This window comes from Myiozetetes cayanensis, unplaced genomic scaffold, assembly GCF_022539395.1.
Source record: "Myiozetetes cayanensis isolate MyiCay16 unplaced genomic scaffold, myiCay2020 scf12, whole genome shotgun sequence".
Lineage (NCBI taxonomy): Eukaryota > Metazoa > Chordata > Aves > Passeriformes > Tyrannidae > Myiozetetes > Myiozetetes cayanensis.
The window spans coordinates 7844125-7860091 of NW_026086826.1; the positions used below are offsets into that span (position 1 = coordinate 7844125).

General features: G+C 37.4%; 1 protein-coding gene across 4 annotated transcripts in view; it reads right to left on the reverse strand.

Moving 5' to 3' along the window:
- Nucleotides 1-3776: 3776 nt before the first annotated feature.
- EPS15 (epidermal growth factor receptor pathway substrate 15) overlaps nucleotides 3777-15967 on the reverse strand; it is a 67206-nt gene continuing 55015 nt past the window's right edge. For 2 of the 4 annotated variants that reach the window (XM_050306857.1, XM_050306858.1), the window contains 7 exons: nucleotides 14889-14924; nucleotides 13861-13997; nucleotides 12250-12319; nucleotides 11141-11217; nucleotides 10461-10623; nucleotides 7570-7748; nucleotides 3777-5675 (listed from right to left, as the gene is read on the reverse strand). In XM_050306857.1, coding sequence (XP_050162814.1) covers nucleotides 5529-5675; nucleotides 7570-7748; nucleotides 10461-10623; nucleotides 11141-11217; nucleotides 12250-12319; nucleotides 13861-13997; nucleotides 14889-14924 — 809 coding nt within the window. In that variant the 3' untranslated portion in view covers nucleotides 3777-5528. Of the gene's footprint in view, nucleotides 5676-6963; nucleotides 7001-7569; nucleotides 7749-10460; nucleotides 10624-11140; nucleotides 11218-12249; nucleotides 12320-13860; nucleotides 13998-14888; nucleotides 14925-15967 lie in introns of all 4 variants that reach the window. The other 2 variants (XM_050306859.1, XM_050306860.1) reach the window with 2 other exon arrangements.

The window sequence follows — 15967 nt, forward strand, 5'->3', positions numbered from 1 at the left end:
CGCTCCAGTGCTCCGGGAGCAGCTGCTCCCACCGAGGAGCCAAGATAAGTGACGGGAGCACATCCATCGACTTAGGCGTGATTCCTTAGTCTGACAGCAGGCAAGACGTCATGATTGTCTTAGCTAAATCAAACATTTTATCTCAGTGAGTGATGGTGTGAGGAGTGGTGACAAGCACCTCCACAGAGCTATTCTCGTACACACGCACAACCACATTTCTCAACGTAAAATACCTGTTTACATAAACTTAATTCTTTGAATTGTGCAGCTCGTACATTCCAGCTCACAGCTTTCAAGTGAAACAAAACTTTCTGTGTAGTTCTACGCTTCAGACACAGCCCATTTTCAATAGCCAGACATATTTAACCTCAAGAACATTTTTATTAGTAACCACCCCTGAATACACTCTAAATTGCCTTTTACAACTCTTAGGAATTCTATGTTGTAGTGACAAAGTTAAAAAAAGCTAAAATGGACAAATCTGCATCATTAGCTTAACTGCAGTTTGAACTAGTCATTCCCTGCTGCATATGATTGTATGTTTGAGAATAGTTGTGCTTTTAATATGTGACAGTAAAATAAATATTTTAAGATAAATGGATAGCATATTAGGGAAAATTAGAGACTTTAAATATATAATGTTCAACAAGTACTTTACATGCAGTTTTCAGCATTCAGGGTCACTGGTTTGAACCTCAACCAAATTAATTATTCAGTAAAAGTTATTACTGGGCCCAAAATGAGAGTCATACTCCAAACTCCTCAGAACTGTTTGGAACTCAATGACCATAACCTCTATTACAGAAGAACATTTATAAAACAAGGTACTAATAGAGCTTCAGATAAGTATTACAAAAAATCTACAAGAAGGATTTTACATAAAAATCCATTGAGTCTTTCAAAATTAGTTTTTTCTTTATAAGTGACTGCACCTGTTGAGGTAGCATCCCAGGAGAGACTTCATTCTATGGAACACAATCCCAAAGACCTTTTTTTGCTTTGAATACAAGAAATTCAATGCTACATAGTCTCAACAGAATACATTATGAGTCTGGCCACGCAGGAAAACCAGTCTGAGTGGATCAGGATGAGTCTGTCAGGTGCAAACCTGCCACAGCTGACAGTTCACAGCGTTACAGGATCCCTTGCTGGGACAGGCCTCTGAAGTCAAAGGTAAGAACTTCTCCCTCTATTATCAGCAAACTGAATCCTCAAGCAAGTATCTTGTTCCAAGCAGCACTTCTGTTAAATTCTTGATCTGTTTCCAGTAATTTGTATAGTCCTGGAGTGCAACTGGCTGCTTATACCAGCAAAGAAAACACCTTATAACATCTCTCCTACCTACAGGATACTCACAAGTAAAATGGGATAAAATTCCTCCTACTCTGCACAAGATTGTCTTTCCAGATTACTGCAGTTGCACAATACACTATCAGACCCATTATCACTTAGAAAACAGGAAATGGGTTAGCATTAAGTGGTTTGTCCAAACTCATTTACTAAATCAGCAAGAGATAACTAGAAACAACATCCTGACCTCCTGAACACACATCCAAACAATGCAGCATTTTTCCATCTATCAGCTACCTGATCACCTGCTCTGAAAACTTATGCTCTTTGTTTTCAGTTAGAATCTTAAGGTCCAGGCAGCTTCAGATCTCTCCATTTTAGCACAGCAGGAATTTTGAAGTATTCTGAGCAAGGAACAGCAATGCAGCTGCTGTTATGTATGTATTTTTTTTGTCTGTTTCTGTAGAGATTGTGGATGAAAATGACTGATATTACTGACTAGACTTGATGGCTTGTCACCTGACAAACTAAAAGGTCCTTTCCATCTTTCCTGGGATAACAGTCACAGGCCAAAATTTACTGTGAAGCTTCCACCCCAATGAGGAGTTCTCATATTAATCTATGAGTCTATAAGCACAAAAGGAAAATATTTTTACTTTCTTTTTTTCCCCCTCTTGGACTTCTCCCTCACGTGAGAAATTCCTTACCATTACATTGTCTTCCCTCCCTTTCTTTCCAGTTCTGCAGCTTTCTTCATTTTAGTCTCAGAGCTCCCTGGAAACACAACTCTGCAGAGAACTCAAGAGGTCAGTAACTCTCACATGGGCAACTAAAGCTCCACTCTACCTACCAGAAGTAGCAAACTTCAAACTTGCATCAGGAAGGATCTTCAGTTTGGGAAAATTACTGTCTACTTCCAGTGTGAATTGCTGACACTCTACTTTAATTTGACATTGACTTTTGTTTTATAATTGCTCAAGGCAAACAAATCCTCTTCTGTTCTGTCAGTATTGCAAGAACAGGAGGTTGCACATCCATGCACTCAATGGCTAAAGCCTGACTGAAACATTCCAATACTGAACTCATAATTTTGCAAAATACTCAGATTCTGAAACAGCCAATTTAAACTTAAGTAGGTAAATGAAACTGATGAGAAGTTACTGTGGAAACAGCAGGAGGTAACACAGTTCTGACAGCTGGATGCTATTTCTAGAAGAGGTGACCCACAGCGGGGACATCAGGTGGCAAAGGCCAGAGAAATAGATAATTCCAACACTGAGGTCCAACACAACAGCTTTTCAGTATCAAGCAGAAGGGTTTGCATTCACTGTCACATCAAATCTCCTGGTATAAAGTCCACTGTGCTGAAGCAGATGGCTTTCCAGAGAATCCTGCTCAGCCCAGTATGTCAGTTCCTTCATTAAGCACCACTATTGCCATTTTATTCCTTGTCAGTCCTTCAGAGTGATGCAACAGACTTAACATCCATCCCCTGTACACTGTCCAGTACAGTTTCTAGTTAAGTGGATTCAGATAACTTGCCTTGGAATCGTAACTGTCAAGTGTCCAATGCATCTGCCAGACACAAGGTAATCTCTTTAGAGTCCAAAGGGATCCTGTGAATGCAACAGAAACTTTTACATGACAGAACATCATCATGTAGGAAGTCAGACAGTGAAAAGAGGATATCAAATTAGTCAAAATGATTAACAACCACCTTCAATTTCATCATAAAGAGTGAAATGGATTGCACACAGTTTGGAGGGGAAAGGGGGTTGAAAGCAGCACAACCAGAGGCAAAGTGAATCTGAGATGCAAACTTGATTGGAGACTTAATGGACAGCCCAGAGACGGCTTCAAATGGCCTCAAGAATGTGTGTGAACCTGATAAAACTAATGAAGATATTTATTACATTGCCTAATCACACTGATATCTCATTAAAAGAAAATAGGCAAAGAGATTTGGGTCCACTTAGATGAGTCTATTAAAACCCAGCACTGCTGTAACAAAAGGATCAAAGACACATGTAAATGGTTGTTGGAACTCCTAAATCTTTGACCAAGCACTCTATGCCTTCACATAGGGGGACACATTATGCTGACAGACATACTCAAAAGAATCATATATGCTGGGTTAAACTAAAGATCTCTTGATCCCTGAATGCTGGCAGCAGCCAGTAAAGGATGCTTCCGTATCTTCACAGATAAACCTTAAGTATCTAAACATTTGGGCTCTGCAACCCCTGTGCAGGCAGAAATCCTTGGGCAAGAGTAGCCTGAGTTCTCTTTGAAGCTGCCACAACTCCTGATGAAGCAAGTGACAGCTGGGATTAGTGAGCACTTCAGCTAACCTCAAGATTCAGGCAACTTTTCTCTCTGAAAATTAACCCGCTCCCACCAGGCTACAACCAGAACACCTTACATTGCATTACATTCACTTGTTTCTTTACAGATCGCAGCACCCTCTTGAAAAAACAGGCAAACAGTTCACATTTATGTACTTAAACTTTATTTCTTCATAATTACAGGCTATTGTTAGAATTTTTAAACAAAAGGGAAGTCTATAAATAGAGGCTAATCCCACCTGAACAAGTTGTTTAAAAAAAACAAACAGTTAAAACTTCATAAAGTAATGCCATTTTAGCTCACAGCAGTGGTTTGTTGGTAGTCTGAGTAAAAGTACTATAGTCAGAGTCAGTAACATGAAATGTAACATCAAATGACTCAAAACTTTAAATTCCGTAAAGGAAAGCAGGAATATATATATAATATATACATATAATATCGTGTTGGTCCACTGAGTATACATTTTTAACAAAAGATAAGAAACTATGTAATCCAGTTAAGCATATGATTTGCAAGATTAGTGTACACTCATTACAAAGAAGTGTAAGATAAGTCATAACTATTTAATACTTGCAAAATTTGAAGTTACTTTTTTTGAGCAGGTGTTTAAACGCTCATCTCCCAGTGCAAAAGAAAAACCTATCCCAGTCAGGTTACTCATTTTTCCTTAAAAATCGAAACCCCTCAAACTCATGCAACAGCAGCATTGATAGGTAATGGGAAGAGCTTAAATATACTGAAACATGGCTGAGTTCTCCCCGTTTGCCCCAGTGCTGTGTGTTGAAACACTTTGATTTCCTCAAAAGAAATACCGCAGATTAAAAGTGCAAGAAAAAAAAAAAGATGTTTATGCTGCCATCATTGATTTTTCTTAGACAGGGCACAAGATTATTCTTTTTGGAAAATTATTTTAATGAAACTGATTTTCCAAATAGAATTCTTTCAAAATGAGCAATAAGTTATTTTCATTAAGTTATTTTCATTAACATTCTATCAATCCTACTCTGACTCAGTGACCATTCAGAAATCATTCAGTTTAAGGTGCAACTATCAGTTGGCATTCAATAAATTACATACACAGAAAACAACTGTTGTTAAAAAAAAATAGAAATCAGACTACCTGTTTTTTCTTTCTATTCTCAATCCTATTTCAAATGGAACTTATTAACTTGCCAGTTCAGCTGCATATTTAACAGGCAAAAGTGGCTCCAACAGCAGTGGGGTCTCACAATTTGACAGTCACCTTAGCCAACAGCAAATGCACATGAATCTTCAGCTTAATTGCCTTATAAAACAAAATAACAGGTCTGTCTTAAAACCTATGACCATGCAAGTAAAAGCAAAGAAGGCTTCACAGAAAGACACGCTCTTTCTGATGTAGACTCCGTGAAGATTATGTCAAATCAAACATAAAATCTTCAATGAGGAGAAAAATCCATATGCATACATATAAAATAAAGCACTCCACAACTCTGGCATTACTAAAACCTCTTTAGAAGGATAAAAGGTTTGCAATGACTAACTGCTTGATGGGAGACAGTCAGCCACGACAGAATAATTGCTGTGTTCACTTCATGCTCAATTACCAACTGCTGATAGATTCCAGTCAAACCACCATCTCTCTATCTGCATTTTAAACGGATTTTGCTTTCAGCTGGGAAAAGTACTTTGTTCTCCTGAAAACTTGAGAGGAATTGAATGCTAAACTTAACAGTTACTCAAACAGTAGCCAAAAGGATTGAATTTAGCAGAAACATTCACATCACTTTCAGAAATTTAAAACTTTTCATAGTTTCTTGTATATATGCATTTTCTGATTAACGTTTAAATAGGTTAGGTATTCAGGAAAAGGGACAGAACAGTTTACATGAGATAAAATCTTATTCTAAACTTCATGCTTCTGATATTTCAGATTTACTGAGTGCAATAGCCAGTTCCAAGTCTTCTTGCTCTTGCTGTTTTAGTCTTGCCAATCTTTCTTTCTCTTCTCTCTCACTTTCTCTCTTAGCCCATTCAATCATGTCTTCCTCAGTGGAATACTGCATTTTTAAAAGACAAAATAAATCAGATTAATAATGCAGAGATAACCATGACTGTCCAAGTTCTTGTCATAAGCAACAATTACAGTTTTTCAATAATTGTATATAATCTAGTCTCCAAAATATTCCTTGTTTTTAGTTATAATACATTATTAAGATTGGCTTAGTCTAAGGTTTAACTACTAAGAACTGCTTTCAAGCCATCCAACTCATGTATTTTAATGAAATATGCCATGTTTCAAAATTCAGTATTAAGTTTCAAAAATGTTCTTGAGCAGAAAGTGCTATAATTCAAACCCAGACTATACAAGAAAAAAATAAATCAGAACATTTTGCAAATCACACCCCTATGCACAGTATTAGGCCATCCTGATTTACCCTGCTTTCATTAAGGATGATTTTTCCAGGTGACAATGACTGCAGACATTTAGCTGTAGACTGACTGTTTCTGAATGTGTACATGAAAAAAAGAGTTCTGCCAAGAAGCAGCAAAGTAATAAGGTAAGTGTACAGTTAGAGGCTTAGTAGTCATCCAGAGAAAGGTCAGCATGGTATGAGAGGGAAAAAAAGAAGATTATTTCCATGTATATTGATGTGAGCGGAATGTGAACTAAATATCTGTGGTACAATGATGACAAATTAGAGACAGTTAATCTTAAACAGAGTTTAAGTAATTAAAGTAAGTTTATCTTAAATAAAATACGAAAGATTATGCTAAAGTTTGTTTCTAGTAAACATGCAGAAAAACTAAGAGGTAGGTGAAGCCCATCTCTTCATGAACATCCCAACATTAACTCTGAAAGGGTTATCATATCATACTCCAGCTACTCTTTGCTTTGAGATGCCTTTTTGGGAAATAAATGTAGAAACACTTCAGTTTTCTCCACAGTTTACTCAATATTTTCAGCAATTGCAGTAATTTTCAGTAATTTTTTCCTTCACAAAGATAAAGACCATTCTTTACTTTCTCCACACGATCTCCTCCAAACTGGCATTCTCAGTCCCTCTAACAAATAACACAGATCAATAACCACATTTCAGAAGTTATCATGCTACAAGACACACCAACCAGTGCAAGTCTATTCTGAGAGCCTGACAATCCTCAGTTTACTTCCATCAAGCATATGGTTTATTAGGCCTGAAGAGGTAAAAAAGCAGTATGGTCATGATCCTGTAAATGCAAATTGCATTTAACAGGTATCAGGCTTGAAAGTGAGAGGATGCCTTTCAAATATCCTACTTGCAAAAGCTCAAAAGAAAAAAAAATAATATATAGGCATGCACAAACCTTTAGATTTGCTTCTACTGCTTGGACACCAGGATTTCTATGAAATGAATTCTGGTTATAAAGAGACACTTACTACTTTTTACTTCATTGAACATCAGTCTGGAATTTACTAGCCACTCAAAACTCAACAAGTTATATTTCATTAATATACAATGTTAAGAGGCTGTTTATCAATATTTCAGTACATTAAAATTACGACCAAACAGTTCAGTGACAGCTAAACTAAAATCACATTTTGCATTATTTTTAACTGCAGAGTTAACAGTGTGCTTGTTATAGACATGTAATTTTATCAGCACACACTGATAAAATGGATAATCCCTAGAACACAGATATTTTTAAAGTCCTATTTTCTACAAGCTAGGAGGCCTCCACGAAAAAAACTCATAAAACCAAGGCAATTTAAACATTAGCCATAACATTTTGCAGTATTGTGTTTTAGGACAGCCTCAGCTGTAAAGCAAATGTAAACACTGCTTTAACTGGAAGCAATATCCCTTTTGTACATGGGATATGTATTAATGTTTGAAATTAGACTGAAGACTTCAGCGTGAACATTTCAAAGCTGCCATTATACTGAAACAAATGGAAAAAGTGTTTACTCACAGTACTGAAGTTTGCAAAATTGTTGGGGTCAGCCTCTTTACTGATGCTGGTGGGAGCAAATGGATCACAGAATAGATTTGCTTCTTGTTCTTTGGGAATGTCTGGGGTGGGGAAAGGCTGAAATGGATCGCTCGGTTTAAAGGAATCTGAAGAGTCTATTTGATTGATAGGTCTTTTCCCTTAGATTAAAATGAATTTAAAATGAATTTAGGATAGCAGGTAATAACATGCCAAAACTAGTAAAAAAAACCCCAAAACAATTCAAAAGGTACTTGGGATGCAACCTCTTCCCATGAACTAGTGGAATTGTAATTTCAGAGGAAGGGTTGACAGTTTAAAAAATGAGGGTCCATAGTTTCTGAAAGGTTAATCGTGTAAAAAGGAACACATGTATGTTAATGATTCAGAAACACAAGTTATATTTTAATTATTTTGGCTAGAGAATTTCTAGCGGTTTCTAACAGCATCGATTCTATCAGCACAGTATTTTTTCTGCTCATCAACTGTCTGTGATTATTCCAGCAAAGCTCTTTTATTCTTTGTTTGGATCAAGTTAACACAATTTCATTCAGAGACCAGAAATATATAATCATGTATGTCTAAGTCCTCAAAACTCCATATTCTCTCACTATCCTAACACCAGGAACTCCTGCAGTTTTTAAACTAATAGAATGAGAGAGTATGATCACAGGCTGAACTATTTTGTTAATTCTTGCCTAAATAGCTGCAAATAAACAGAACCAGGGACAAGTTCCCACTAATCTTGTTCTTTTTTCAACTTAACCTCAGTCAGGTTTCAACGCCTTTGAGGACATTAACCCAAATAAGTTCCAAGAACAGTTGAGCTGAATTTCATCCCACTGCTGTCCCTGTATGTTACTGTTCACAGAAGAGGTTTCAGTGCAGTTCCTTGAGTTCTGCTACCAGGTTCTGCAAGTGGTTCCACACTAATGTTATATTTTAAAACTTGCTTCTGTTGCCATTTTTGATTAAAACTCAGAATTGAACCGAAGTGCTTATTATTTTGCATTATCACTGTTATAAGTTAGCCTAAAAATTCTTTCATAAGACCAAAAGAGATTTGAATTTGGATTTAGAGAATACCCCCTTGGGAAGGTATGATTTGCTTAGGCACTTCCCAGATAACCTTGCCACGATAGCTCTCACTCACTGATGATGTTCTGGTCTATAACTGATGATGACACTGTGGCTGCCCCATCCCTGGAAGTGTCCAGGATCAGGTTGGATGGGGCTTTGAGGAAATCTGGTCTAGTGGAAGTTGTCTCTGCCCTTGGCAGTGGAGGTGGAACAAGATAATCTTTAAGGTTCCTTCCAACCCAAACCATTCTGTGATTCTATGATTCTATTATTAGCAAAAAAATGCATCTTTCTTGAATAATGTGGGAGAAGCACTCCAAACATCCAGGGAATTTTATTTCTGCACAGGAAAGATTAATTACTGTAAGAATATAAAATATACAATCTCTAAATCTTCCCCAAAATCAAGAAATGGAGGTACTTATCAGTACTTAGGGAGGCAACAGAATTCAGAGGCAACAACCCTTCTACACATTTTCCAGTAACATGAAGAAATAAGAGTAAGATTTTTGGGCATTTCTTTGAAAAAGCATTCCCTTGTTTTGAATCAGACCAAGGGAATAATTAAAAATAAATACACTTAAGCATCTCCATTTTTTATTTCCATTAGGAAATCAATTTATTTGAAGCGGTTATCGAGATAACCACATATTTAACTGTGCATTTCAAAACAGGCTACTTTTCCCTAGTCATCTACTGTTAAGGATGCTGCTGTTCTGCCCCTAGAAGCTTGGATTCCAAAAGTGCACCACGTCACAGGCATTCCCATACAACCAAGTCAGAAATCCTTTTTCTGTTTAAATAAGGACCAACATCAAACATTCAAATATCATCACTTCCCACGTTAGCTGTTTTAATATTATTTACAATGAAACTGATGACTTGCAAGGCACTGGCATGAACCAGATCTCACATCAACTTTAGAAACTAAACACCTGAATTTAAACTTCAATATTAACACTCCTATATCTGTGTTCTTCTTTTGAGGAAAACTGAATAGTTGTTTAAGTTTCATGCTACAGTTTTCCAAAACACCTTAAAATTCATCCATACAGTGTAATAGTGAAAAAAAATGATGCAGTAGAGTTTTTAAAGACAATGAAACAGAGGACAGAAACTTAAAAAGGAATACTAGTAACATATTTTCCTATCTTTGCAAAAAAAAATTGAGAGTAAGGAGTCTGTTGTAACAAGAGGTTGTTTTGCAACTACAAGGTGTTGCTTATCTTTGACAATCATGGTCATTTCTGGAAATCAGAGTGGTTTGTGCCATGGAGTATCCCAGAGGACTCCACTACCACTGAAAACAGCCCAGGAAACTTGTGTTTATTATTGTTACTACTACAGACCTCTGGCAAGGCCACCTGGAAAAAGTTAATCTGAAAAGCTGAGCCAGTCATTTAATTCTATTTAATTAATTTTGCATTAAACACGGAGGTTTTGCTACGGATAAAACACAATACATTCTCACTTTGAACATAATTTAATGCAAGATTCACAGTGTATCACATCAGTGACCTTCTAATTTGCAGCTATGCTGTGTTCTTGCACATACTTGTAATAAGTTCTCTTTTTTCCTGTTTTCTAAATCCTTTGCCTCTTCAAACAAACAATGACCCCAAACACCATGCAAAATATAACTCTGAGGATCTGACCAACAGATCAGGAATGGATTTATTCCACATCTTGTTCATTCATTTTAGATTCAGACCCCTCACCGTCCCCTCACTGTGACTGTCCCACTGCCAACACTCAGCAGCTGATTGTTAACCCTTCTCACTGTCAGCTCTTACCAGGTGGTGGTGGACAGGGCCTGGTGGGAGTTCCTGTCTTGGGGGGCAGTGCAGGAGGAACATCCTCATTTTTAGCTGGTGGTTCCTCAAATAAGTTTTTAGTTATGATCACACTGCTGACAGAGCCTGACGTGGAAGAGCTGAAGGGATCCTCATTGTTGGCCTTCAACAAAGAAAACAGCAACATACACATTTTCAGTGCAATGCTACTATACTGTTTCTTCAATAATGCAGTATTAATTCAGAACTGAAAGTTTGGGCTAAGACAAAAGAGAAGACTTTTGTTTGTTTTTACACGTATCATCCACGTGCTCCAGAAGGTTGAAAATTAAGAAAAATTAGGAATGGTTAGTGTGTACAGCACTATAAAGCTGAATGCAGTTTAAACATTCAAAAGTAATACTTCTGCAGTTAAGCTCAGCAAATTTAAAAGTAAATACATAAATTATAATATCACTTCAAAAAGAGAAAAAAAAAAGCCACAAAGATTACACTGCATTCTTCACAGCGGAACTGCAGGACAAGACAATTTACTACCAAGACCTCTTTTTCAAGAAAGTCAGCCATTATAAATTTTTAGGAGTGGCAAAACTGTAATGAAACTGTTGGTAGAGAGTGTAAGCTCTGTCTTGTCACTGCAGTTTCGTGCATTTTCTGTGGCAGCAGCAGCTTCACATTACCTTTGACAGCGTGCTGAAGTCAGCAAAGCCACCTTCAAAGGATTCGCTTCCAAACAGGGAGGCAAAGGGGTCTGCAGCTAAATACACACAAATCAAGCACACAGAATGAGATTAAAAGCTAAATATGAAAGACACTGAAAAAAAAAATCCCACTACAAAGTAGCAACTGTTATATAGTTTGCAACATAGACTAATTCAAGTGAAGTATTTTATGAGGTGAGCACTTCAGGTTATTAAGTAGCTTTTACAAAAACTCTGAGTGTCAACTTCCAATTAAGAATAACAAATCTCCTGAACAGGGAGTAATTCAAAAGAAATACTGGTCTTCTGTTTTCCTCCATTAAAAAAAGTTAAATTCCACTGAAAGTATCAGATAACTATGCTACTGGATGTTCTGCTGAGATACATGTATGTATACACACAAAGGGGTTTTTTGTGTGCATGCACCCATAAATACACATATCTATATATATATAAAAATACATATAGATATATATATGTGAACATGAACAAGAGCTCACTTCTGTTTACAATACAAAATCACATGTGGATTCATGTTTTGGATTATCACTTGTCAGTGCAGCTTGGGAAAACAGGAGACAAGAGTCTTCCCTAGAACATTTTTAGCCCTCAGATGAGAGAGGGTCATAGCAAAACAGAAGGAGCAAACTGTAGCAGCAAAAATTTTTGATGAAGTAGTTACTACTCTATGCCACATCTCTTCTCGTAGCACAGAAGTTATCTTGTATGTTACTTAGAAAGTACCAAGAAATCTCTGAAAACAACCCTAATGGGAAGCAGCACGAACCATCCAAATAGTCCAAACACTTAGATCAGGATATTGTACCAGCTTTAGGTAAAGCAGAGGAACATTTTTTGTGGAATCAGTCTTCAGTGATACAGGCTACAGATAAAGAGGTAGTTCTGGTTTATAAAAATCCCCCTCTGCAAACTGGCACCTTATGTCACACTTTATAGGAAAATTTAGAAAACATAGAAAATCCCTAAAATGCTCTGTTGCAAATTCAGTTAAAAGACTAAAACCAAAAGCATGTGAAAGCAAATAAAAATAAACCCCAAGAAGTCTGATGTGTATAATCTACTTTTACCTAGATCATTTGATGTAGTAACAGTTGTTCCACCAGGAGCAAAAGGATCATTCTTCTTTGATATCTCTGTCTAAAATAAAAAATTCCTTTGGAGGGAAATTTGTTTTTCAGCTTAAAAGATTCCTCAATCTAAGAATACAATCACGATTTATTTTAGCTTAGAAGTTTTAAGATAAAACATTTTGGAAGTAGCTTTTTTCAGCAGCATCAGAAAACAAGTCTGCTAACAGAAACTCCTCCTCACTGTTTTGATTAATTCTTTCAAAGGATGGTAAAAAGGTACAATATGTGCAACATACTTGGTAACAACTAATGCAAGAGTTAAGAATATCTACCACTCATTGTCTCAGATTTCTACAATCAGAGCTATCTTCATGAAGATACAGCTACAAGATAACAACACTCCAGGGGTGTGTGGTAAAGCATTTAGGATGAATGCATCATTTCTGTCAGAGGTACAGATCTCAAGAATCCACTGGTAATCCCACAGCTCTGACCTCCTTTTTTTTTTTATTCCTCTTTTGTACTTATTATCAGACTGTATTATGAGCAAGATCTGGTTATATTAGAATATCAAGACTTTGAAAAGGGTACTGGGCCAAGTACTGAAGATTCTTGAAACCTAATTTTCAAGGTTGGAGGTGTAAGCTGTGGTGTGCATTATGACCTTGAGATCTACATAAGATGCATACCAGGGGGAGGTGTTGGGATTTCTCACTCTCATGGCTGCTGTGGGTGCACTTATCTTGCTTTCTAATCAACATGTATCTAAGCTTTAGATATGTCTATGCATATTTTATACACACACAAAGTTGGAAGTGAGGTATGAACAGAAACAGCAGTGAGAAGGAAAGGAGATGGCAAAAGAATGGAGACAAACAGTGACATGAAGAATTTCAGCTGCTGAGATTGTCTATCTTTAGCTTTAAATATTATATATTCAATAAGTTCTAACCCCAGAGAGGGTTTTATGCCCAACTCTATCTTATTGAAGGTTTAAGACTATTCAATAACTGCTCAGCTATAACGTGGACAGCTAAAAGTTACATTGAACTGCACTTGAAAGAGCTACATTCAGTAAAAAGCTCCACATTATGAGAGGGCTTCAGTGACACTCATTAGAAAACCCCCCAAAAACCCCAAACACACAGCTACAGAACAACGTGGCTTTTCCACAGGGAAACCCCACACCACATCAGAATTCAGATAAAACACAGAACACACTTCTTGATCCTGTCAGGTACGGAGGCAAAAGTCAAGTGTCTCAACATGACATGGTGAGATTAATCTTGGGTTTCTTTCCATGTTTATTAAGTTCCATCAGCTACCAACTGAGCTTAATTCATTATTGTCAAATGCTCTTAGCTGTGGAGCAATGAAGCTCCACAATGAAACATTTTTAAAATGTTTTACTCTTACTTCTATTTCATCTGTGACTATTTCTAGAAACTAGGACACAAAAAAGACAAGACAGAGCCAGGGGATCAGAGGAAACCTTTATCTATATGATTGGTGAATATCAATTTTTTAAGGCATGTCTGAATGTACAAAATAAGTTATTTTGTGCAAATCACATACAGAACAAAGTAAAAGGTATGATACCAAACTTACTGTGGTATTATTACTGTTGTCTGCAGTGCTAAATGGATCAGTGCCAGAAGTCACAAAAGGGTCGGTGGAGGATTGTTTGAAAAAAGAGTCAGCTGCAAAAGGGTCTGAGCCTTTGAAGGGATCACCACCAAAGGGATCTAAAAAGTAAATATCTCCTTAACATTTCTGCTTGCTTTCCTTAGCTCAATATCCTCAAAACTAAACAATATATTGCTTTTTTCATACTGCCACAAAGTGACACGTTTAAGAGCAAGGACCTTTGAAGTATGAAATTCATCTGTGAATAATTTGTATTCTGTGATTCAAAACGTTAGACAAGCCAACATTTTCTGCACGTCATGAAAACAAGGGTTCAGTTCCCAAATCATCTCAGCATAGGGGTTCACTACCAAACGTCCTAAAAATGAAGCATTTTTACAGAATCTAATGTTTATTAGAACTCTCCTGCCCTCCTGTCCTTTATTGACCAGACACAATTGGTATTTCTTATCTGGCACTTGGTGCTCAGTGCTATTTTGTTATTGCCTTCCCACTGGCTATTTTGCTTCTTTTGCCATCAATTCAGGTGGCAAAAAAGCTCCATTCAGGGTTCAGCAAACAGTGCAATGACATTGCACATAAAGTCAGCCTAAAGAGAGACTTCCCACCTTTTCAGTACTTAGTTCTAAAGCAAGTTGGTAGGTTAAGAGCCTTTAAAAGAGCACAGTCCTACTTTTTTGCATACAAAACAGGCAGCAAGAGTTTGGGGCCTTCTGTGTACCATCTTTACATACTGAAATCCCAACTAAGGATATTACAACAAGAGCAAAGTTCAGTAGCAATGGGCTTCTCTGAAAAGTTTTAACCAAGTGGCCAGCTGCTACTATCATCTATATCCTATAGTGACCTTTTGTGACATTTCCACCCTTTTTTCCCCTCTGAAAGTGGTGACACTTTTCCCCACATACTAATAAGAACCCTTTAGGTTTCATTCTAGTAGGAACCATTTAGAAAAAACCAAACGCGTCAGAAGTTACTAAGTTATTTACCAATTTTTCCAAAAGGGTCATCTTTGAAGGGATCACCTGTTTAAAAAATAAAGCAAATATTCACTAAGCAGCTTATCACAGTCATGACACACACACACACAAAAGCAGCCATCCAAGCTGTTGGCTGTTGTCCAGGAGCACCCACATTAGGCAGTATTTACCACTGCAATAATCCAGGCTAACTACTGGTACGAGTCCCAGTTTTGATTAATTCCCACAGGCACTGTGCATTGCAGCTCCTAAGTGTTCCTTTCTGTACTGGGTGCATGATTCCAACTACATCATTTCTACTTCCTCATCTGTATCTGAGAGACACATATACTGCCTCTTAGCTGTAGATATCTACCCTGAACATTCTGAGCACACAGAGCCCAAGAAATTGGCTACTAACACAGCCCTTTCTCCTTGAAAGAAAGGCCTTGTCATATGCTATATAAGGACCACTTCAACTTAAACAAAGATCAAGCAATATCTACACAGAAACATTCAAGCTGTTTTAAATTAGTTTAATTTACTCACCAAAAATATTAAATCTGCACTGACATTCTTTCAGAAGCCAAGTGATCTGAAACAAATTTAGCTTGTTTTCCCTTCCAAGCGACACAAGCTAAATTGATCAGACCATGTTGATTCTGAAAGCGTGTAAAATCATATTAATGTAGCTGAAAACATCTGCTTCAGCAGTTAATTCAAATTAACTCCCCTTCTCCAACTGGCTCCATTTCTTCCATAAGAAAATCAAAAGCAGAGCAACAGCATTCGTCAGTGGCGAGTTCTTAAAATAAAGCCGAGCACTTCCCCAAGACGAGCAGATGGTGCAGTTCCACATTACCTTCTCCTGAGTGCCAAACTCACCATAAGTAGGGCACAGCCATTCATTCCCAACCACCCACACCCTCCCCACACCACAGCTCAGTGAACCCTCCACTGACCCGTCTGTGGGTTTGTGCTGTAAATTAGATTAGTGCCACCACATGTATCACACCAAGGCCCACACCTTTAAGGCCAAAAAGCCTCAAGGGCAGGGGGAGGGAGGGGTTGGGGTAAGAGAAGCACTCAGGAAGAGCAGTGGGGGAAAG